A 22,420-nucleotide genomic window follows, 5' to 3' on the forward strand; every position below is an offset into this window, starting at 1 on the left:
TTCCAGAGTGACGGGCCCGCTGTGGATAGAGCGCGTTTCCTCAGGGTAGATTTTGCAGGTTGGGTGATCATTCTGTTCTGGTATGCCCTTCTGGTTGGTTTGTTAGAAGAGTGTAGTTGAAGCTGGAAAGTTAGGTTGAGGGGGGAGATGTTATGTAGTGCCTTGTGAACCATCATGCAGGTCTTGAACTGGATCCTATATTTGATGGGGAGCCAGTGGAGGTGCTGTAGGATTGGGGTGATATGGTCCCTTTTTTTGGCATTGGTAAGGATCCTTGCAGTGGCATTCAGAACCATCTGGAGTGGCTTGGTAGTGTATGCTGGAAGGCCCTGCAGGAGTGAATTACAGTAGTCTAACTTAGTTAGAATGATGGCTTGGAGTACTGTGCGGAAATCCCTATAGAGTAGAAGGGGCTTTAGTTTCTTTAGCACTTGTAGTTTAAAGAAGCATTCTTTTGTGGTGTTATTTATGAATTTATTGAGGCTGAGTTTGTCGTCAAGTAGTACACCCAGATCTCTGACTTGAGGTGCGGTGGAATATCCTGAGGTGTCTGGAGAGTTGATGGATGTTGGCGGGGTAGATTGATCTGGTGCTATGATGAGAATTTCCGTTTTTTTGGTGTTTAGCACCAGGTTGAGGCTGGTTAGTAGATCGTTGATGGATGAGAGGCATTTTTTCCAATAGGATATGGTTTTGTGTATGGTCTCCGTGATAGGGATGAGAATTTGAATGTCATCCGCGTATAAGAAATGGGTGAGCTTGAGGTTAGTAAGTAGATGACAGAGAGGGAGCAGGTAAATGTTGAAAAGGGTGGGTGAGAGTGATGATCCTTGTGGTACCCCCATCTTGACTTGGATGGGGTGAGATTCCTTGTTGTTTATCTTCACTTTGTATGTTCTGTTCTCTAGGAAGGACTTAAACCAGTTGAGAGCTGTTCCAGTGATGCCTATGACTGATAGTTGTTGTAGTAGGCTAGGGTGGTTCACGGTGTCGAAAGCTGAGGAAAGATCCAGAAGCACGAGAAGACAAGGTTGGCCTTTTTCGAGATTGAAGATAATGTTGTCTGTTAGTGTGGCTAATAAGGATTCGGTGCTCTTTTTCTTTCGGAATCCATATTGGTTGTTAGTGAGGATATTGTTGTCTTCAAGGAATTCAGAAAGTTGTCTGTTGACGGAGGAAGAAGGTCTGTTGACGGAGGAAGAAGGTCTGTTGACGGAGGTCTGTTGACGGAGGAAGAAGGTCTGTTGACGGAGGAAGAAGGTCTGTTGACGGAGGAAGAAGGTCTCATGATCAGAGAGCATCAACCTGGTGCAGCAAGAAAGGATCCTGTAGCAAGGACATGCTCTCCAGGTGGTGCATTGTCCTTTCGCACCGAGGATGTGCCCAGAAGGGAAGGGTTAGGTTGGCCATCATAGTTGGTGATTCGATTATTAGGAATGTAGACAGCCGGGTGGCTGGTGGGCGTGAGGATCACCTGGTAACATGCCTACCTGGTGTGAAGGTGGCAGACCTCACACGTCAACTAGATAGGACTTTAGACAATGCTGGGGAGAAGCCGGCTGTCGTTCATGTGGCCACCTACGACATAGGAAAATGTGGGAGGGAGGTTCTGGAAGCCAAATTTAGGATCTTAGGTAGAAAGCTTAAATCCAGAACCTCCAGGGTAGCATTCTCTGAAATGCTCCCTGTTCCACACGCAGGTCTCCAGAGGCAGGCAAAACTCTGGAGTTTCAATGCGTGGATGAGACGATGGTGCAAGAAAGAGGGATTCAGTTTTGTAAGGAACTGGGTAACCTTTTGGGGAAGGGGGAGTCTCTTCCGAAGGCAAGGGCTCCACCTTAACCAGGGTGGAATCAGACTGCTGGTGCTAACCTTTAAAAAGGAGATAGAGCAGCTTTTAAACTAGAACAAAGGGGAAAGCCGACAGTCACTCAGCAGCACATGGTTCGGAGGGAGGTATCTTCAAAGGATACTAATGATGCATTAGAATTAGGGCATCTCGACAGTGAGGTTCCAATAATAAGAAAAGTAGTCAAAGTGCCTGTAACTAAAAACTCACATGAGCTAAAAAATTCTAACTTATCCTATCAATTAAAAAGCAGAATGAAAATACAAACAAAAAACAAACTTTGAAATGTTTGTATGCTAATGCCAGAAGTCTAAGTAGTAAGATAGAATTAGAATGTATAGCAGTGAATGATGACATAGATTTAATTGGCATCTCAGAGACATGGTGGAAGGAGGATAACCAATGGGAGAGTACTATACCAGGGTACAAATTATATGGCAATGACAGAGAGGAGCACACAGGAGGCAGTGTTTTGCTTTGTGTCCAGGAAGGCATAGTGTCCAACAGGATAAACATCCTGCATGAGACTAAATGCACAATCGAATTTTATGGGTAGAAATCCCTTGTGTGTTGGGGAAGACTATAGTGATAGGAGTATACTACAGTCCACCTGGCCAAGATGGTGAGATGGACAGTGAAATGCTAAGAGAAATTAGGGAAGCTAACCAAATTGGTAGTGCGGTAATAATGGGAGATTTCAGTTACCCCAATATTGACTGGGTAAATGTATCATCGGGACATACTAGAGAAATAAAGTTCCTGGATGGAAGAAATGACAGTTTTATGGAGCAATTGTTTCAGGAACCGACGAGAGAGGGAGCAATTTTAGATCTAATTCTCAGTGGAGCACAGAATTTGGTGAGAGAGGTAACAGTGGTGGGGCCGCTTGGCAATAGTGATCATAATATGATTCAATATGAATTAATGACTGGAAGGGGGACAGTAAGCAAATCCACGGCTCTCATGTTAAACTTTCAAAAGGGAAACTTTGATAAAATGAGAAAAATAGAAAAAAACTGAAAGGAGCAGCTACAAAGGTAAAAAGTGTGCAAGAGGCATGGTCATTGTTTAAAAAAAAATACCATCCTGGAAGCACAGTCCAGATGTATTCCACACATTAAGAAAGGTGGAAGGAAGGCAAAATTGAGAGAAACAACGCTGGAAACCACCAGAATCATTCTATACTCATAGACAACCTCATCAAACTAAAAGAAAATGTGAAAAATCTTGGAATATGGATAGACCCAGAACTCAACATGAAAAAACGCATTGCAATGAAAATAAAAGAAGGCTTCCATAAGCTATCAATTCTTAAACACCTCATACCACTACTAAACCAACCAGATTTCAGAACAATTCTGCAATCTCTGATATTTTCAAGCATCGACTATTGCAACTCGCTCATGATAGGACTTCGCAAAACAACTTTACGCCCCCTACAAATACTACAAAACGCCACTGCCCGAATCCTCACCAGACAAAAAAAAAAAAAGACCACATCTCCCCTGTCTTAAAAGAACTACTGCACTGGCTCCCCGTGGGAAAAAAAATTGAATTCAAAATACTATCAATCATTCACAACTCAAAATGATAAAGGGGATGGAACAGCTTCCCTATGAGGAAAGGCTGGGGGTCATGCAATAAAATTACTATTTGATATATTTAAGACAAATAGGAGAAAATACTTTTGCAGTCAAAACATAATTAAATTCTGGACAAAGGATTTCAAAATATTATCCAGAATGATGCTTAGATCTTTTCCTGAGTGGTATCTGCCAGTGTGTAGCTATAATTGGGTTTCTGTTCCCTAGGTGCATCACTTTGCATTTGTCCCATTAAATGCCATCTGCCATTTGGATGCCCAGTCTCCCAGTCTTGCAAGGTCCCTCCTATTCCATTGATAGCAAAGACAATCCAGAAATATTTTTTAAAAAAGACAAAGAATCAGTGATACTAATAGTGCAATAACCTCTACAAGGGGTCAGAGTTGGTTTTCATGGCTCAACAGATTAACAGTATTTACACCAATCAAACTACCATTATATCCAACCTTTTTGACACAACACAAGGGATCAATCTTAATCCAAATCTCTGTTAGCACTGACAACCTGGATGTTGAAAGCCAACTAATTCAAAACCACCTCTTATCAAAAGATATAAAAAACATTCTCCTCACAGCAAAAAGGCCTGCAATCCGAGAAAAGATATGCCAATTGGTGTAAAGTTCAAAGAATAGATCCTTTCCCATGCCAATGCTATTAAAATATCTCCTACATCTGAGTAATTCAGGGCTAAAATCCAGTTCAATAATCTGACACCTAAGTGCTTTTGCAACATATCATCTGCAAATAATGGATCAACCAATCTCTCAAGACCTTTTGGTGTCTAGATTTCTGAAAACTATATAATATAAAACCACAGTGCTGCAGCAGTTAATGAAGTTAATGAAAAACATCATACGAGCTTATGGCTACAACAGACACAAAGTTTGTCTCATAGAAGACACTTTTGCTGATAGCAATAACATTGGCAAGAAGAGTAAGTGAATTACAGCCTCTTGTAAGCACTTTGCCTTACACGCAGATCTTCAAGAATGTGATACTGAGAACTCATTGAAAATTCTTAACAAAAGAAGTGTCTCAATGTCATCTCTGCCTGTTATCATACTGTTATCATCTGCCTGTTATCATACATACCTGTTATCTGTAAAGCCTGTTGCTAATTATTGTTTATTGTAAACCGCGGTGATGTATCTTTTTACGTACTGCGGTATATAAAAATCCCTAAATAAATAAATAAATCTCAAACAAGCTGTGACATTACCAGTATTTTATCCAAAATTTCAAACATCACAGTCTGAGCAGAATTTACATACACTGGACTGTAGAAGAGCGAAACCATTTAGAACATCTACACAGCTCTTTATCTCCTATGATTACAGTTTAAAAAAAAAAAGATGAAACTGTACAGAAGCCATCTTTTTTTCACTGATAAGTAGGCTGAATTAGCCATGAACTTTGGGAGACCTCATCCCGTAGCTCCAAACGGACTTCTCTCGCCAAGCTAGTAGAGTTTTCACTCTACTGAGCATGTGTAGGAATTACCATGTGGGTGATGCATCAGAGCCTCCTCAGTCTTTTTTTTGTCCAAGTTGTATCATGGACAGGTTTCTCTTTCTCAAATATTTTTCTTAACCTCTTCAGATTCTCCCTGTTTTGAATTGCCTTGCTGCCTTGGCAGCCACAGAAACAGCACTTTTCAGTGCTAACCAAAAAATAAACTGAAGAGGACTTTCAGAAGAGGCAAAGGGTCAAGAACCTTCTGGTTTGTCGATGAAGAAGAAGATGATGGTAAGGGCTTTAAAGCCTGTGTATGTGGCCAGCTGATATCAGTAACAGATACAAACACTTACCATTGCCGGGGCCCAGAACATGATCAGTCAAACTGCCCAGTATGTGACAGAATGTCCCCGAGGGCCAAACTGGGAAAATAGACCAGCTACATCAAGCTCAAGATGACTATGCACCAGTTCCTGCCCGTTGTGCAACTTTCTCAGCCTCTCACCAGTCGGTGGATTGAGCAAAGGCTTAGCTAAGACGTCTCCTTCGCACTGACCCAAGCTGGACACCTGGCCTCATGGGCACAAAAATGCAAAGGCCAACAGAGCCACAAAATGCATTGAAGAAGATGAGGCATGTATTGAAGGAGTTGGTAGAAGCACCATAGATGCATGTCGCACTCAAAGCATATATTGAAACATTATGCATTAATGCCTCAAAGGCCACACACACCAAAACTGCAGCACCAGACAGCCTGTAGCAAAGTGCGTCAGAGAAGACAAAGCATGGTGTGTCTAAGAAACTGAAGCACATTGCATCAGAGCAGCTGACACACACAGCATTGGCCTGCTCAAAGCATTGAGTGTCTGAGCACCCAAAACTTGGCATGTCGGAATAACCAAAGTGCACTGCACCAAGAGGATGATGCATGACACTTTGAAGCACCCGAAACATGACACATCCAGAGCATTCTAAAAGCAGCGATCCAGGATAACTGAGGCAAAACCACATCCAAGCCACTGGCGCTTGATGCATCAAAGCAACTTCATACTCCTATAACCTCTCTGGCCTCATTGACATATTCCTCGAGGCATCGGATTGAATGGTGAGATATTTCCTCGCCTGAAACTTCCCAAGGCTCTAGAACGGCCATGCTCAACTACATAACTCAGAAGTATACAGCAGGTTTCCTGCTGTAGAGTTTGGGAGCTACATTGCTGATTGATATCCACCATCTGTAAGAACATTGGCAGTTTTGCAATTTATAGCACGTCTACATCTTGATGGTCCAGAAACAATTTGCTCCATTGTTCCAGCAGACCAGCCGGGGTCCAGTCAGAACCCATACAGATATTGGAAGAAGATGTAGCACCTCCAATATCTACTCAGTGGATCCAGACATCAATGGAACAATTCACAGACATAGTAAAAGCACTTTTCATGACTTTTTCGCCAGGAACACCAGCTGTTCCAGCTATGCAAACTACATATACTACCTATGCTCTGCTTCCTGTCTTGCCAAAATCTCCACCTAAGATCAAGCCAGGGGCTCCACATTTTCCACCCCATTAGCATCATCACAGGACACTGTATCACCAGTTGAGAGGAACACAAATATATATATATATCTGTCTATGCCACCCCGGCCATTCTATCTGTCTCAGTTCCTATGTCCCTGAATTCACCCTCATCATTGGTAGGTGGATCACCAGGGAAGCCCCAGATAGCTCAACGGGGATCACTTTGGACACATCTCCACTACCATCAGTTCATACCTCTTCATTGGAGGATATCTCTTATTCCAAATTTGTGGAAAAGATGCAAAAATCTCTAAATATCCATGTACAAAAAGACCTGAATTCCCAAGCAGAAGTAATGAACATTTTTCACATTTTGGATGTCCTTTCTGAGCCAGTGGCCCTACCCACCCATGAACTAACTGCTAGACAGATGAAAATGTGGGAAACACTCACTCCTGTTATAACAGCGGCAAATTATACTTCAAATGTCATACACAGAAATCATCAGGTTACGGAGTAGTCCAGTTACCCTATCAGTCAGTAGTAGTCAAATCAGCCCTTTAAAAAGCCAAAAAGTAAGACTTCACTCAAACTCTCCACCAAGAAAGGACCACCGTCTCCTGGATTCCTTCGGCAAGGTTTTTCATGGAACCATGTTGGCACCACAGATTGCTCACCACGAATTTTACATGGTACAGTACATATATAACTGTATACAGATCTGAAACCCTTCATTAAAACTGTCACTGGGGCGTTCTTTTCTCCTCAACCTCTCCTCTATTTCGCCATCTCCTGAGGACAGTATATGAGTCCTTTGATACCTAGCCAGAATATCATCAGCATCCCTCAGAAACTGTAGAATGGCATGGCTACGAGCCAGTTCTATTAGAGAAGATGTTCACAAAAAAATAGCCAACCTACCTTGTCTCAGAGATAGCCTATTTGGGGAAAAGTTATGAGAAACTGTTTCACAAATTAAAGAACAGAATGTGGCAGTTAATCACAATCCACATCTGAGAAGGTACAGAGAAGGGCAACCAAAATGATAAAGGGGATGGAAAGGATGTGAGGAAAGGCTGAAGAAAATTAGGGCTGTTCAGATTGGAGAAGAGACAGCTGAGGGGGGGATATGATAGAGGTCTTTAAAATTATGAGAGGTCTTGAACAAGTAGATGTAAATCGGTTATTTACACTTTCGGATAATAGAAAGTCCAGGGGGCACTCCTTGAAGTTAGCAAGTAGCTCATTTAAGACTAATCGGAGAAAATTCTTTTTCACTCAACTCACAATTGAGATCTGGAATTTGTTGCCAGAGGATGTGGTTAGTACAGCTAGCGTAGCTGGGTTTAAAAAAGGTTTTGATAAGTTCTTGGATGAGAAGTCCATTAACTGCTATTAATCAAGTTGGCTTAGGGAATGGCCTCTGCTGTTACTGGCATCAATAGCATGGGATCTTCTTGGTGTTTGAATACTTGCCAGGTTCTTGTGGCCTGGTTTGGCCTCTGTTGGAAACAGGATGCTGGGCTTGATGGACCCTTGGTCTGACCCAGCATGGCAATTTATGTTCTTATCACCTTACCCATCACAGGCATCCATGCTACTCTTTTAAAGGGTCTTATTATCCACATTGGTTTTATAGACATCTACAACATTACCAAATGCCACCTCTTCAATTTCCGAGACATCAATCACAACTGCTGTCTTGCTGTCATCCATAAGAGCGCCATCAAACAAAGATCACACAGCCAAAGCCTGCCCAGAGCTTTTAGAGCAGCTGATTCTGGAGAACCTTGAAAGGGTAGGAGGCAGAATACAATCTTACCAGAGGTCGATTACCAAGGATCAGTGGGTCCTGTCGATTGTGCATCGGTGGCCTGGATCATTTCTGTCCCCCGTCCCCCCCCAACCCAAGAGGAAGCAGAACTGTGTGTGCTGGAGCTGCTTACCCTGAGAGGCAGGAACAGCCAAATGGCCTTGATTTTTGTGCAGTTTGTTGGCACAATTGAGGAAGCCATGAGGAAGAATGGCCAAGGTCAAAGAGACAGAAAGTGAAGGCTTGTTAGTGCCACTGCTGCTGCTGGTGTGGTCACACCTGACCCTGACCATTCTCCCTTACACAGATTGCTTCTGCTGTCCCCACTCCCCCTACCCCTGTTCCACAGTTTCACTTCCTTTTTGTCTGCAAAGCCCTGTTGGAAAGAACAAAAACAGTCAGGAAATCTTTCAATTGTTTATTTCTTATGGTACATCAACAATAAGTTGCCTGGTCAAAAAGCAGCCCTTGTCTGCATATCTGTCAAATTATATTTCCCATTGTTATGAATTTACAGGAAATCTAGTAAGTTCTGAAATTAAAGTACATCATTTAAGAAGAATCACAATATCTATACAGTAGCTCATCTCTGTTTGACATGAATACCAGAAATTGTCAGAGCAGCAACTTGGTCTTCTATCCATACATTAACTAGACACTACTGTGATAGTTTCGAGCAGGCAGTATTAAATAAAAACATATTCAATTAACCATCAATTCTCTGTCCATCTACCTTTTTTTTTGGGTTGTAATCAATTTAAAAGCCATCTTATCTTAACTATGGGAGTCCCCGCTTGTGTGGCTGAATTTGTCCTGTTTGTCCACAGAGAAAGCAAAATTGATTACCTGTAACAGGTGTTCTCGGTGGATAGTAGGACAAACCAACCACAAAGTGTCATCTTTCCTTTCCTTAGAGTTAAAGTTTTTATTAGTTGGCTAGGTTTTAGACTGAGGAGGCTTACATGGTGGTGGTAGCACAGGGACTCTCACCCATGCTCAGAAAGACTTTATAGTGTTTCTGAGCTATGAGAGAGAATCTTCTGACTCCATGCTGAGCAGTGTGGCTAATTTTTTCCTACTGTCCACAAAGAACACCTGTTACAAGTAATCAAGTTTGTTTTACATGGCTCCAGATCAAGACAGGAGAGTCATCCTATTTTTTTTTTAAGTTTGGCAACTGCCAACTTAATGATAACAGGCCTTTATCTGCAACTACCCAGGGATTTTGTCCATTAAACCCCTCATCTTCCCACCTCACCCAACCATTGGAACAGTTCTTGGCTAGGGGCCACAGCCCATAGTTCCCTCAGAAGCCTGACACATGCACACTCTGGCTGCTAAATACCACCACTGCAATGACTGAGAATCCCTTCTGCAACTGGCTGTAATTGCAGCCTCTGCAGCATCTCCAGCTCCAGCCAGTCAAAGGAGCAGAAGCCAGGCTCATGAACTGAACCCAAATTTCTGCATGACAATGAACAGTACTGCTAGTAAACCATTGGGTCAGCTCTAAACTTGTTTTTTCAACTCCTGCTGCATACATTTATTGTTTGGGTTTATAACCTGCTTAATTGGAGAAAAACACCATAAAGAGGATACAACAAACTTTTTTACATATAAAATATCAAAAAGTATAAAATAAAAGTATAAAATAGACAAATACAAGCAATAGAAGAAGCATAAGTGCAACAATTCATATTTAAATACTTTGAAAGGGTAGATGAAAAATTAGGCCTGGCTCATCTGTTCTTACTGACTCTGAGCCATGTGGGAATCCTAGTTCATGTATAGTGTGTTTGAAAATGGAAGTACAGCACCCAGGATACGTTCTTTGCTGAGCTGACAGTCAGAAAACCTGGGCTTACATCTTGCTGTGTTTATCCCTTTGCTTGTGTGCAGGTATCAAGGTCCTGAGCTGGAGATGTGGGCGCTGGGAGTCACCCTGTACACACTAATATTTGGTGAGAATCCATTCTGTGAGGTGGAAGAGACCCTGGAAGCAGTGTTAAAACCACCTTTTTCTGTGTCTGAAGGTGAGAAATTGGTATGATTTTATTATGGAGATACTGCTTTAAGAGACAGTTCAGTCAAAGAGGTCATGGCAGCACTCACCAGATGCAACCTGAAAAGACATTACATATTCTGATTGGGAATTTTCTTACAGCCAGGTGGAGAGTAGTTGAATTCTGGAAATTGCCTATAAAACCAACTAGTGCTTTTTTTTCTAGAAAGAAAGATGGTGGTACTTAAATGTAGGGCTGTCTTTAGGGGAGGAATTGAGGTGACTACCTAGGAGCCTTGTTACCCCCATGGTAGCTCTTCCCCCTGCAGCCAGTTACAGAGCTCACAATATGTTCCTCTCCCTTTCCCATCTTCCGTCCTGCTCACAGGAACAAAAAGAACAGAACTCTTACTTGCTGGCGCCTCCCTGTTGCTGTTACGACATGGGAAAAGCACCAGGGTTGAAAGGAAGTGAGAAGAGAAGAAAAGCACAGAGGTGGGGTGGGGAGAAGATGAAGTTGAAAGAGACCCACCTTTTGGTGTGTGTTTCTCTTCCCTCCCTCCCCAACAAGTGCTTTTTCTTCCTCTTACACTCCCCCCCCCCCCCCCCAAAACACATACATGTCTTCATCTTTCCACTTTCCGTGTATTTTTTCTTTGTTCCCTGCCCCTGCCCACTCTGGTGCATGTCTTTCTCTTTCTCACTCTCTCCTCACACTGGCTCACCATGTATTCACCCGTTCCTCAAACCCCACCACCACCTCACCCCCACCCTTTAATCTTAAATTCTTCCTCTTGGGCCTCACTCTGCTGGCAGCGGAGTCTTGAATCCCAGAAGCAAAGAGCTGTGAGTCTGCTGCTGTATCTGCTCTAGTGTCTCATTTCGTTTATTAAAATTTCATAAACAACCTGTAAAATCATGTTGTCCAGGCCAGATACATAATAAAATAAACTTACATAATTAATCAAAGGAAATATAAAAAAAAAAAACCCAGAGACATCCATATAACATAATAAAACTAACTATAAAATAATCAAAGGCTGCAAAAGGCAATAGATGTGGTGGGCTGGGGGGTACACAGGGCTGGTGCTCCAAACTCTAGTGTTCGGTACCCTCAAGTCAGCAAAGAACAGCCTGCTGCTTCCTGCTCTAACCTTTTCCCTCCCAGGCACCAGAAGGGAAGGGGGTAAGCGTGGACAGAGAACAAAAACTCCTCTTCTGTCATTTTTCAGGAGCTGATGCAGGAGGGGGAGAGATAACAATGCCAAAGAAAAAACACAAAGGTGAAAAACTTATAAACTAAAATTAAGTTTAAAGTCCACGTAACAAAAGCATAGTCATTAAAAAAAAAAAAAAAAACACAAGTCATTACACTGGTCAAACTTACCAAAAAATATGTGATGGGGTGAGCTGGTCGTTTCATAACAGGCTCAATTACTGATACCTTCTGGGTTATCAGAGCCATTGTCTCTGTAATCAACTACCAGCCTCCTCCCAATGTTTAACAATTTTTTTCAACAAATTTTTTAAGCATTTGAAAACGGTGTATGTAGCTGCTTTTCAAAGACTCGCATTTCTTTGGCAGTGAATTGGAAAAAATGGCAAGTAAATGGGGAGAGACCCAGGTCCCGCATTTGCTGGAGGATAAGAATCCAGTTTCCTGGACTTCTCAGGCGAGTGGCCGCTCACGAGACTATCTGCGTTTTCAGCCTTATAGGAAAGGTTCTTTCCAGAGATTCCGTCCTTTCCTCAGATCTTGGTACCTTCATCCCAGGTTCTAGGGTTGATGGCTGCCATATTGGAAGTGGTTCCCTGGGCGAGGGCACATATGCATCCTCTTCAACACACCCTTCTCTCCCGATGGAGTCCGCAGTTGCAGAACTATGCTGTGAGGCTGCTTCTTCCATTACAGGTGAAATCCCAGTTGGACTAGTTGGTTACATGTTGACCATCTCAGGAAGGGAATTTTCCTGATGACGCCAGATTGTTTGATACAACAGATGCGAGCCTCTGAGGCCAGGGGGCTCACTCTCAGGAGTTGGTGGTGCAAGGGCACTGGAATGCGTGGAGCGGCAGTGGAACAGCTACAGACTGCAGGCACAAGTGGTTCGGTGAGCATGCCTGCGGTTCGCCAAGCAGCTACAATGCATTAACGATGGCTTATATTAGTCATTCAGCTGGAACCAAGAGTCAACAGATGTCAGAAGAAATAAATGAGCTCACGTATGGGCAGAGCAGCATCTCCTAAGTGTATCCGCCTCTCACATTACCAGATGAGATTTCCTCAGCAGGAGAAGCTTGGACCCAGGAGAATGGGAGCTGGCGGACGAGGACCTGTTGGCAAACTTCAGCAACGCAAAAGTTTTACAGTCACAGGCAGGACCCAAAAGTGATGGGTATAGGCACTCTCATTCAGGAGTAGCCACATGGTGCCCTGTTGTATGCATTCCCACCTTGGCTTTTGATAGGCAGGCTGGTACAGAAGATTGCAAGTCAAGCCAACAGTGTCCTTTTAGTGGCTCTGGATTAGGCTCAAAGGCCGTGGTACGCCAATCTCCAGAGACTTCTGGTGGGTAGTCCTCTCCGGGTACCACCTCGGACGGATCTGTTACGTCGGGAGCCCATTCTACACGAGGATCCGGGTTGAATCTGTCTTACGGTTTGGCTAGTGAAAGGGCTCAGCTGTTAAAGTGCAGTTATTCGCCTTCTGTAATTTCCACTCTTCTTCAGACCTGGACATTTTCTACTTCTCTAGCTTTCATTGGAGTTTGGAGACATTTGAGGCCTATTGTTCTGAGCAAGGTACTCAACTGCTCAAGGTGGATATTCCTTTGATTTTAGAATTTTTTCAGGATGGTTTGCTTAAGAGTTTGGTCCTTAATAACTTGAAGGTTCAAGTTTTGGCACTGGCTTATTTCAGGGAAAGAGTTAGTGGAGGGCTTTTGTCTTCCCAACCAGACGTGTCTCGTTTCTTGCGGGGAGTTGAACATCTTGTCCTTTGTTGCGGCTTCCAGTGCCTTTGCGGGATCTTATCTTGGTCCTTGAGTTCTTGGCAGGTATGACATTTCGACCACTGCAAACTCTTTCCTTGCGGCTGCTTACTTTGAAGACAGTTTTTCTGGCAATCTGTTCAGCTGCAGGTTCTTTCCTACCTTGAACTTTTTCCCTGTGCGGGTCAGCTTCAGATTGTGCCTTCCTTTTTGCCCACAGTGGTTTCGGACTTTCATTTGAATCAGTCCATTTCTCTGCCTGCCTTGGACAAGGACAGAGATGAAGCTAAGTACCGCCTTTTGCGTTCCTTGGACATCAAGTATCATTTACTGCACTATTTGGAGGTGACTAAGACTGTTCGGAATCTGATTACCTTTTTGTGTTCCATGGTGGAAGTAAGCAGAGAGCACCAGTGATATAGACATCGATTGCCCGCTGGGTTAAGCAGGTCAATTACGGCAGCCTATCTGGCTGCTGAGGTTGCCTTCCCGAAGCGGATAAGGCTGCATTCCACGAGGCGGTATCATGGGCAGAGCTTCATATGTTGTCACCTGCTGAAATTTGCTGAGCAACAACATGTTCATCTTTGCAAACCTTCAAGCATTACCGCTTGGATGTTAGAGCTAGGGAGGACGCCGTTTTAGCAATGGCGGTTCTGACTGGGTCACTGGAAGCCTCCTGCCTTTTTCAGGATTAGCTTTTGTATGTCTCACTCATTGGGATTTATCTACTCGAACGCTAAAGAAGTAGAAGTTATTAACCTGATAATTTCCTTTCTTTTAGTAAGGGTAGGTCAGTCCCAGACCCACCCTCAGCTGCCTGATTTGGATTTTGTGGTTAGCCTTCTTAGGGCGAGCGATGCAGAGTATGATTCCTGCTCTTCGTTGTTAACTGGTAAGGGACTTCTCTAGCCTTTAGTTTGCTAGATATGTACCTTTTTTTTGCTCAGTGTTCCTGTTGGTTGAGAAACACGAATGGTTGCCTCTTGCTAAAATGTTCGTTTAATCAGGGTTGACCACAGTTTGGCTTTTCCAGAGAATAATGGCAGGCTGATATCGTGGCGGGACAGCTTTTGCTCCATCTCCATCTGCTGGAAGAGGTGCATAATCCACTCATTGGAATTGACCTACCCTTACTAAAGGAAAGGAAATTATCAAGTAAGTAGTAATTTCTCCTTATCTCATAACTACCAGGGAAGTCTACCGGACATCTCAGAGGAAACTATATCTAACTGTAGCAGAGCCCCCAAGGTCTAGATCTCGAGGTAAACCTAAGCAAACTGTGTACTCTACCTGAATCTACTAGTAGAGTCTGCCCAGTATCCCAGGGTTACGCCCTGTGTATCTAGGGTAAATCTAAAATGCCTAAAATCTAAAAGTCAAATTTGTGTGTCTGCTGACCAAAATGACCAAATCACATGTGTTTCTTTAGGCATAGGAACGGGAGAACAGAGGTCTCTTTATTAAATGAAAGGAAAATCCCTTATTTTCTAACCAAATTGACCCTACTTCTGCAGCCACTTCACATAGGGCACCCAAACTGTAGAGGGAGCTAGTAAATGCTGAATATCAACAGCCATTAAGAGAAAAAATTTTAATTAGTATTATAAGATATCTTATAATAAGGAGCAGTGCAGCTTACCAATTAATGCAGAGTAAACCCCAGCTCAGAGCTCCTGTGCAATTAGTCATATATATCATTGCCCCTAAACTTACACACCAACGGGTTAGTTGGTTTGCATAACATTTTCCAATTGGTTAAAATTCTTATTTTATCTCATATATGCTAATAAGACTGCATTCTTGTAAGTCATATGATTTCTTGTAAGTTGAGCCTAGAAGGCAGAAGCGAAACTCAATGCTAATTTTTATCATATTGATTAGCCTTTAGCGTACTTTAAAATTTCAACAGCCTTGGCTATTTCTATAAATCTGATCAGTGTAATCTCATTGTACTGTAATTATCTTTGTTTCGTCACTGCCACCAACAAATCTGATTCACAGAAACCGAACCCTCAAAACACCCTTACATTTTTCTCTCTTCTTTTGCTGCAGACCTGCTGGACCTGGTCTCAGGCCTCCTGCACCCTGAGCCAGAGCAGCGTATGACTCTAGAGGAATTGTTGAAGGATCCTTGGGTAATACAGCCTGTAAATCTGGTGGACTACACCTGGGATGATGTGTATTGCCATGCCAGCATAGAGCCAGGTAAGACAGTGCTATCATTCCTGATTATTCAGTACTGAAATGGGAAAGGAGGAACATTTCATCTTTGGGGTCTTTTGACTGCTGGTAGTGCAAAGTCCCAGTTTTATAGTTAGTATCAATGGAGCTTACATTGGCATATAAATGTTTCTAATTAATAAGGCATTGCAGTGAGGAAACTTGGAGTCCTGCTGGCTTTGCAGGGTACTCTTGAATAAATTTGGTTTGCTGCCTTTTGCCTGACACAGGTAACTTGTAACTGTGTGTTAGCTGTATCATCACTGAATGGTTTTTCTCTGAACTGTCCAGCATTCTTACAAAAGTGAACCAGACTTTAGAGTACTGGCTCCTCCCAAAAGTTAAGGGCTCCTCCCAAAAGTTAATTATATTATTCCTAGTTCACTAATTTATCTGTTATATGTAAGGGCTCCGCCCAAAAGTTTTCGTTTTATTGTAAACCGATGCGATGTGCGAACGGACATCGGTATAGAAGAGATGTTAAATAAATAAAATAAAATAAATAAATACTGAGTGAGTGGTACAAGGATTCTGCAGGTACCTGTTCCCTCTGGAGTCTGGTATTTTTGTATTCTCCATGAGAGATGAGCAATAATTCTACTGATAATTTCCCGGATCTCTGTTCTCTTCTTTAGAGAGTGGCCATGTCCTGAAGCATTCTTCTGAGCATGAGTATGGGCATAATGCTGATGGCTGCAAGTCTCAATGGCTGGACAGAGAGCGGAGTTTGAGTGAAGCATCACACAGCCATGAATTCACATACACCAAACTGGAAAGAACCACCACTGCTATGGAACAAGAATTGTTTGGCTACCTGCTGGCTCAGGACTAATGGTGAAAGAGGAAATAGACAGCAGCAGCAAAACTATCAACAGCATCAGGGCTCCAAAAATTCCAAAAAATGGGGTAGCCAGCAAGTCCTTTCCCTCTGGTCTCTCATTTGATGGTGCATACTCCCTGCCCCCTTGCCTCCCCATCCCCAGAAATCAGGCTCTTCAGGACTTGACAAGGGGGGAGACCTTCCTGCAGTTCACCAAATGGTCTTCCCTGACTCATTGGGGTATGCTTAATGGGGGAAGAAAGGAGGCCTTCCTTGTGGCTCCTTAAGTTCCTTCTCCAGCGAAAGAGGAAAGCTATTCTGGGGCAGTGCAAGCTGCTGCCGGTCTTGTCACCAGCTATAGGTTTTTGGATATCATTGGTGACTAGATGACTATATTTTTGGAGCCCTGATCAGCTCTGCCAGTGCCCTATCTCACTTTATGTGGCTTGTAAGAAGACAGCTAGCCCCATCACACCAGGAATCAATGCAGCATTCTCAGAACTTCCACTGTTCTTAACAGCAAACTGCAGTTCTGTCAAAAACAGCCAGTGGCATTATTTTGTTTTGGTTAAAGTGTTTGTATCATTTGAAGAGTAAAACAGATATTGAGTTTACTACTGTTTTATGAGAATATGGGTTCCCTCAAGGACCAAACTCCATCCTCTTGCCAATAGTCTTCAGACATGCAAGTGCTGGCCAGTATGTGGACTAGCTCATTATCTAATTGTCAGCAAGGTGAGTCCACTAAGGGACCTCTGTTGTCTCAGCTCCATCAGAGTATGGATTAGAAGAATTCTGGAAAGATATACTGTTTTACCTCACATCAACAGCCATGGCCTCTGGCAACTTAGTCATGAGACAGAAAGCTGTCATCTTTGTCCAAGCAGTGCAGAAGTAAGCAGGAAGTGGGGATTCAAGCTGGATCTAAACATGGACTTATCCAGCTGCTTGCTTTAGGTACAGTGAAAATTGCATTATAGGTGGTCACCTTATTCTTGTGTTAAAATACAGTTTTGTAGGTACGAGCCTTTATAGGAAACTATCGTGTTTATAATAAATTCCTACGTGGTTTAGAGTTGTAGAAACCTATGTAACAGAGCTATATCTACACCATGCACACTCCATGAAAATGGCTGTGATCTTAGCCATACCGTATGACAAGCAGTGAATTCCATGTGATTGTCATCCTTCTAGTAGGTTGTGCACCATACCATCAGCTTCAATAGCTGGCACATGCAGGAAGTTGCATTGAAATCAGTAATCTTGCTCGTATGGGCTCAGCCCTTTTCATTAAATCCCACTGAATATGATCTTTTCAGTAATAGACTTTTAAAGGTTTCCATACACATATTTAACAGAAGAATCTCTTCATTTAGAAAGTTCATTTCAGTCTATGCCTGTGGCTGTGAGAAGCTGTGATACATCTTTTATCTTTTTTTTTTTCTTAAAGAGGTCAACAATGAACACTATCAAGAAGGGTTTTTTTTGGGGGGGAGGGATTGGCCTAGCAGATTTTCCTGCTCTTTTTAGGCTTCAGCTTACTCAGAATTGACCTCTACTTCATTCACATTGTCTCCATGTTTTTATCCCCTTCTCACATCACCCTCATCTATCCTAGCAATTACAATGTCCGCCCTTGGCCAGAGGCCATGTCAGAGGCAGCAAAACACCTTTTTATTTGGAGAGGGGGGGAGACGAGTCAAGCTTTGCCCCCTTCCTCTGTCTCCCTGCTCCTACTGGTCTCTCTCTCTCCCCCAGCTCAATCCATCTCTCAATTGCTTTTCCTTTCTTACCATGCTGATCAGCAGCAGCAGGAGGAAGAGAGTGCTGGTACCTCAGGTCATGTCTTCCTCTGCCATCTGGACAGAGTGCTGCTTTGTACCACAGGACTGTACAGATTCCAGTGCCATTCAAAGCAGTAGTTGACCCAGAGCTGCAGAAGTATAGGATGTGGCCAACGTACTGCTCCTCTCCTCCTGCTGCCTACCTGCCCTGGCACCAGATCTCCTACAATTCTCTGCAAAGGATCAGATTCTGGTTAGGCGCTGGCCCTTGTGACTCACTCTATTCTGATGCTTATGGGTTACAGCTCCCTGCAGAACTTGGTACATGTGTATCCCAAGTCTGGCTTACTAGATATCTATATTGTGCTATGGCTGGGACTCTTGCCTCTGTCCTGAGGATGGTAATCAATGCCTCCACAGCATCCCTAGCCCTGGCCAGTCTGAGCAAAAGCCAGGCTTAGAACTTGAACTGTAATCTCCCATATAGCAGTATGCAGCCATAACTGAGCTATTAGGCTGCCTGCCCACCAGAGCTTTTCATCCTGCTGTGGAAGGACACCCTACAGACTGTTCTGCCAGCTGTTATAGTTCATTAGGGGTAGTAAAGGTGTGTGTTGCTAGAGGGTATTCACAAATGGTGTGTGTGTGTGTGTGCTCTCCCTTTTTATTAGATTTATATGATTTTTGTTTACAATGGAGTAAAATAAATTATTTCCTATTTTGTTTCCATTCTGCTATATTTATATAGTGATACAAGCCACAGTTAACAATAGTGCCTAACAGTCAAAATACTCTGCTGTAAACCTTGGACATGAGCTAGTTTGAACACTACTATCTTAAAGGTAACTTTTCAAAAGTTGCACATAAAAGATAGCACTTACACGTGTGAAATAACATTTCTCACAGGACAAGCAGGATGGTTGTCCTCACAAATGGGTGACATCAAGGATGGAGCCCAACCACGGAAAATGACAGAAGTTTTCCGTGGTCAGTAGGGGCCAGTCAAAGTTTCTAGAACTTTGACTGGCCCCTACTGGGCATGCCCAGCACGGCACCAACCCTGCAGCCAGCAGGGGTCCCCCTTCAGTCTTCTTTTTTCCGCGCAGCAGTAGCCACGCGGTTAAGGAGCTCTTACCACATTCCTGACAGGAAATTCTTCTTGAACTTCTTTGAAGTAAAAATCGCCCCATAGGGGTCCCTCTTCTATCTAATTTAGTCCGCAGTGTTTCAGTAAGTTTTTTGGCCGGTTTTCGTCGACTTCCATCGAGTTTGGCCTTCGCAGCCTGCTGGCCGTCGACTGTCCCGCGGCTGAATTTTTTGACTAATGGCCATGGCTTCGGGGTTCCGTCGGTGCCCAGACTGTATGCGCACCATGTCTATCAAAGACCCACACAGAGTCTGTATTATGTTTAGGGAGTGAGCATGATGTCCTGACTTGCACCAAATGTGCCCTTATGACACCAAAAGGTCGCAAAGCCAGAATGGAGAAGATGGGACTCCTGTTCCATGCTCACACTCCAACGCCGTCCATCGCATCGACATCTTCGGAACCGGCACCGTCGAAGTCCTTCCATCGGCGGCAACCTCCCGGTGACCGGCTGCCATCGGCGTCTCCACAGCCATCGACTCCCGTCCCTTCCCCCGAGGATCGTGGGGATCGGAGGGAAAAGCATCGTCATCGACATCGCAAGTCTCGGACCATCGAGGAATCGAAGTCATCGACCTCGGTACCGTCCGAGCCGCCACCGAAGAAATCTCGATCAGAAGTGGCACCGTCCACCTCTGTTTCTGAGGCAACCCCCGCCGCGATTCCACCGATGACGGTGGTCCCTCCGGCTCAGCCTCCCTCTTTCGCGGAGCCGGGTATTGTTACCCCAGGTCTCTGGGAAGAACTGGACGGGCTGGTCCAGGAGGCCATCGATAAAGCGATGCAACGGTTCCAGACTCCTTCGGCTCCGACTCCGCCACCGAGAGTGGAACCAGTCACCGACCCGATTCCAGCAGCGCTGGCACCGCTGCTCGCCCGGATGGAAGCACTAATGACCGTCCTTCCACCGGTAATACCTGGGTCACCGACAGCACCGGTGCGCTGCCCGATGCCAAATTCATTGGGTACGGAAACACCGTATCGAATTCCTCCTTCGGGAGTAGTCCCATCGATGCCGTGTCGTCCATCGCCACCGATACATTCCTCCGGGGCGATACGCACATCGGCTCCATCAATGCCTTCAATGCCCGCACCGATGCCTCCAAAGGTATTCTCGATGCCTCCGGTGATTCCTTCGGGATTTTCGGAGCCTCAGCCGGGACCTTCAGGTATCCAACCCCCTCGTGGTCCTCCAGGTCAACATACTGACCCTTATGACACCTGGGGTGATGATACTTCCACCGACACCGATGATTTACCTTCACCACCCTCTCCTGCTGAAAGCAGAAAGCGTTCTCCCCCTGAGGACCTCTCTTTCACAAATTTTGTGAAGGACATGTCAGAGTTGGTCCCTTTTCAGCTTCAATCGGAGCAAGATGACAGGCACCAAATGATGGAATTACTCCAATTTTTGGATGCCCCAAAAGTCATCACTTCCATACCAATTCATCAGGTTTTTCTAGACCTTCTTAAAAAGAATTGGGAAACTCCTGGATTTGTTGCTCCAGTAAATAAAAAGGCTGACTCTACTTACTTGGTACAGTCAGCACCTGGGTTTCAAAAACCACAGCTAGACCACCACTCAGTGGTGGTAGAATCCGCTCAAAAGAAAGCTAAGAGAATGAAGCCATACTCATCCATACCTCCTACCAAGGAGAGTAAGTTCTTAGATAGTATAGGCAGAAAAGTATATCAAGGAGCCATGCTCATTTCCAGGATAGCTTCTTATCAGCTATATATGACCCAATACAACAGGGTCATTTATAAGCAGATACAAGAATTTTCAGATACCTTACCAGAACAATTCCAACAACACCTTCAAACCCTCGTACTTAAAGGATTTGAAGCTGGAAAGCATGAGATAAGAACATCTTATGACATCTTCGATGCTTCCACTAGACCAGTGGTTCTCAACCTTTTTTCGGTCGGGACACACCTGATAGTTGTCACATGCGTGACACACTGAACACATGACCGTCACGGGGCTAAATGTAAACATATACTTTGTATCTATGGGATCCACCCTGACCCCCCCAGAACTAGGCCATTCCCCTTTCAATTTACCATGCAAAAAACATTTCTGGTGTCATCTCAGTAACAGCAACATAAACACTCTCTCCTACCAGGTGCAATAGCCCTCCTTATGAAAAAACAATAATTTACCACCAATACATGTCCTATTGAGAAAACACAACAAATAATATTGATACAAATGCCTACATGCTAGTAAAATACTTCACATCGGTCACACACATAGAATCGACCTTCATCAGGTACAGAAAGACCACAAATTAAAAAATATGGAGACACACTGGAATGGAGATCCAAAAAAGCTACTCTGCATGCAGTGCAAAACTGAAGAAATGGAAACAGAAATATAGCACCTAATAGACTCCCAGGATCTGCAATAATGTACACAAACTAATACGCAAAAAGTTACATCTGCATTATGGAACTCATTCAAACAGTACCAACCCTATCTATGAAAAGACAACATTACAAATATTTAACCAGGCCCTAAACACCAATACACCTCCTATGAGGAAAACCAGAACAAGCCAAGCTGTTATAGATCCATACACAGAAACTACAAGCTTGCAGAATACCTTTACCTGGGTCACACACGCAGAACACAGATAGACCATCACCAAATACAGAATAAAGTGACCATCAATTTAATGATTTTGTTTTCCCATTGTTGCACTGCATACACTCAGTCTGGCTTCTTGATGTTTCCAATTCAGTTTTTGTCTCCACATTTCTATTTATACATTTCTCAAGTAATATAAAATAATAATTCTAAAACTAGAATAATAAATATAAAACAGCTGATAAATAGAATAATATCTGATCATTAAAAACTTACAAAATTATTTAAAAATTCCCTAAACACCAATAAAATATTTCAAACAGCAGACAAATCACATAATACCCAATAATTAAAATGGCAGTCAATCAAGAAAGATAAAATTAAAAAGCCACCTTTACTTACCCTCACTGGCAACTATCCTACTCCTTTCCCTTGTAGGCCTTAGCACACACCAGAAGCAGCAATGGCTGGTGAAGCTCTGTTCTGACGTTCCTCTTCCTTAGGATCCATGACTTGTCTGTCTCATACACAGTGTCACATACACACTTTCTGTCACACACACACCAGTCACCTCCCTAACCAATCTTTCTCTCTCTCACTCACACACACGTCACACCCCTGAC

At 43.6% G+C, this 22,420-nt stretch overlaps 1 protein-coding gene across 6 annotated transcripts in view; it reads left to right on the top strand.

Annotated features, from left to right (window-relative positions):
- Positions 1–17,351, top strand: part of PASK (PAS domain containing serine/threonine kinase) — a 266,283-nt gene extending 248,932 nt beyond the window's left edge. For all 6 annotated transcript variants that reach the window (XM_029615600.1, XM_029615604.1, XM_029615605.1 and 3 more), the window contains 3 exons: positions 10,141–10,274; positions 15,289–15,441; positions 16,092–17,351. In XM_029615600.1, coding sequence (XP_029471460.1) covers positions 10,141–10,274; positions 15,289–15,441; positions 16,092–16,288 — 484 coding nt within the window. In that variant the 3' untranslated portion in view covers positions 16,289–17,351. The remainder of the gene's footprint in view (positions 1–10,140; positions 10,275–15,288; positions 15,442–16,091) is intronic.
- The last annotated feature ends 5,069 nt before the right edge of the window (positions 17,352–22,420 follow it).

The sequence above is a fragment of the Rhinatrema bivittatum genome, chromosome 9 (genome assembly GCF_901001135.1).
Source record: "Rhinatrema bivittatum chromosome 9, aRhiBiv1.1, whole genome shotgun sequence".
Lineage (NCBI taxonomy): Eukaryota > Metazoa > Chordata > Amphibia > Gymnophiona > Rhinatrematidae > Rhinatrema > Rhinatrema bivittatum.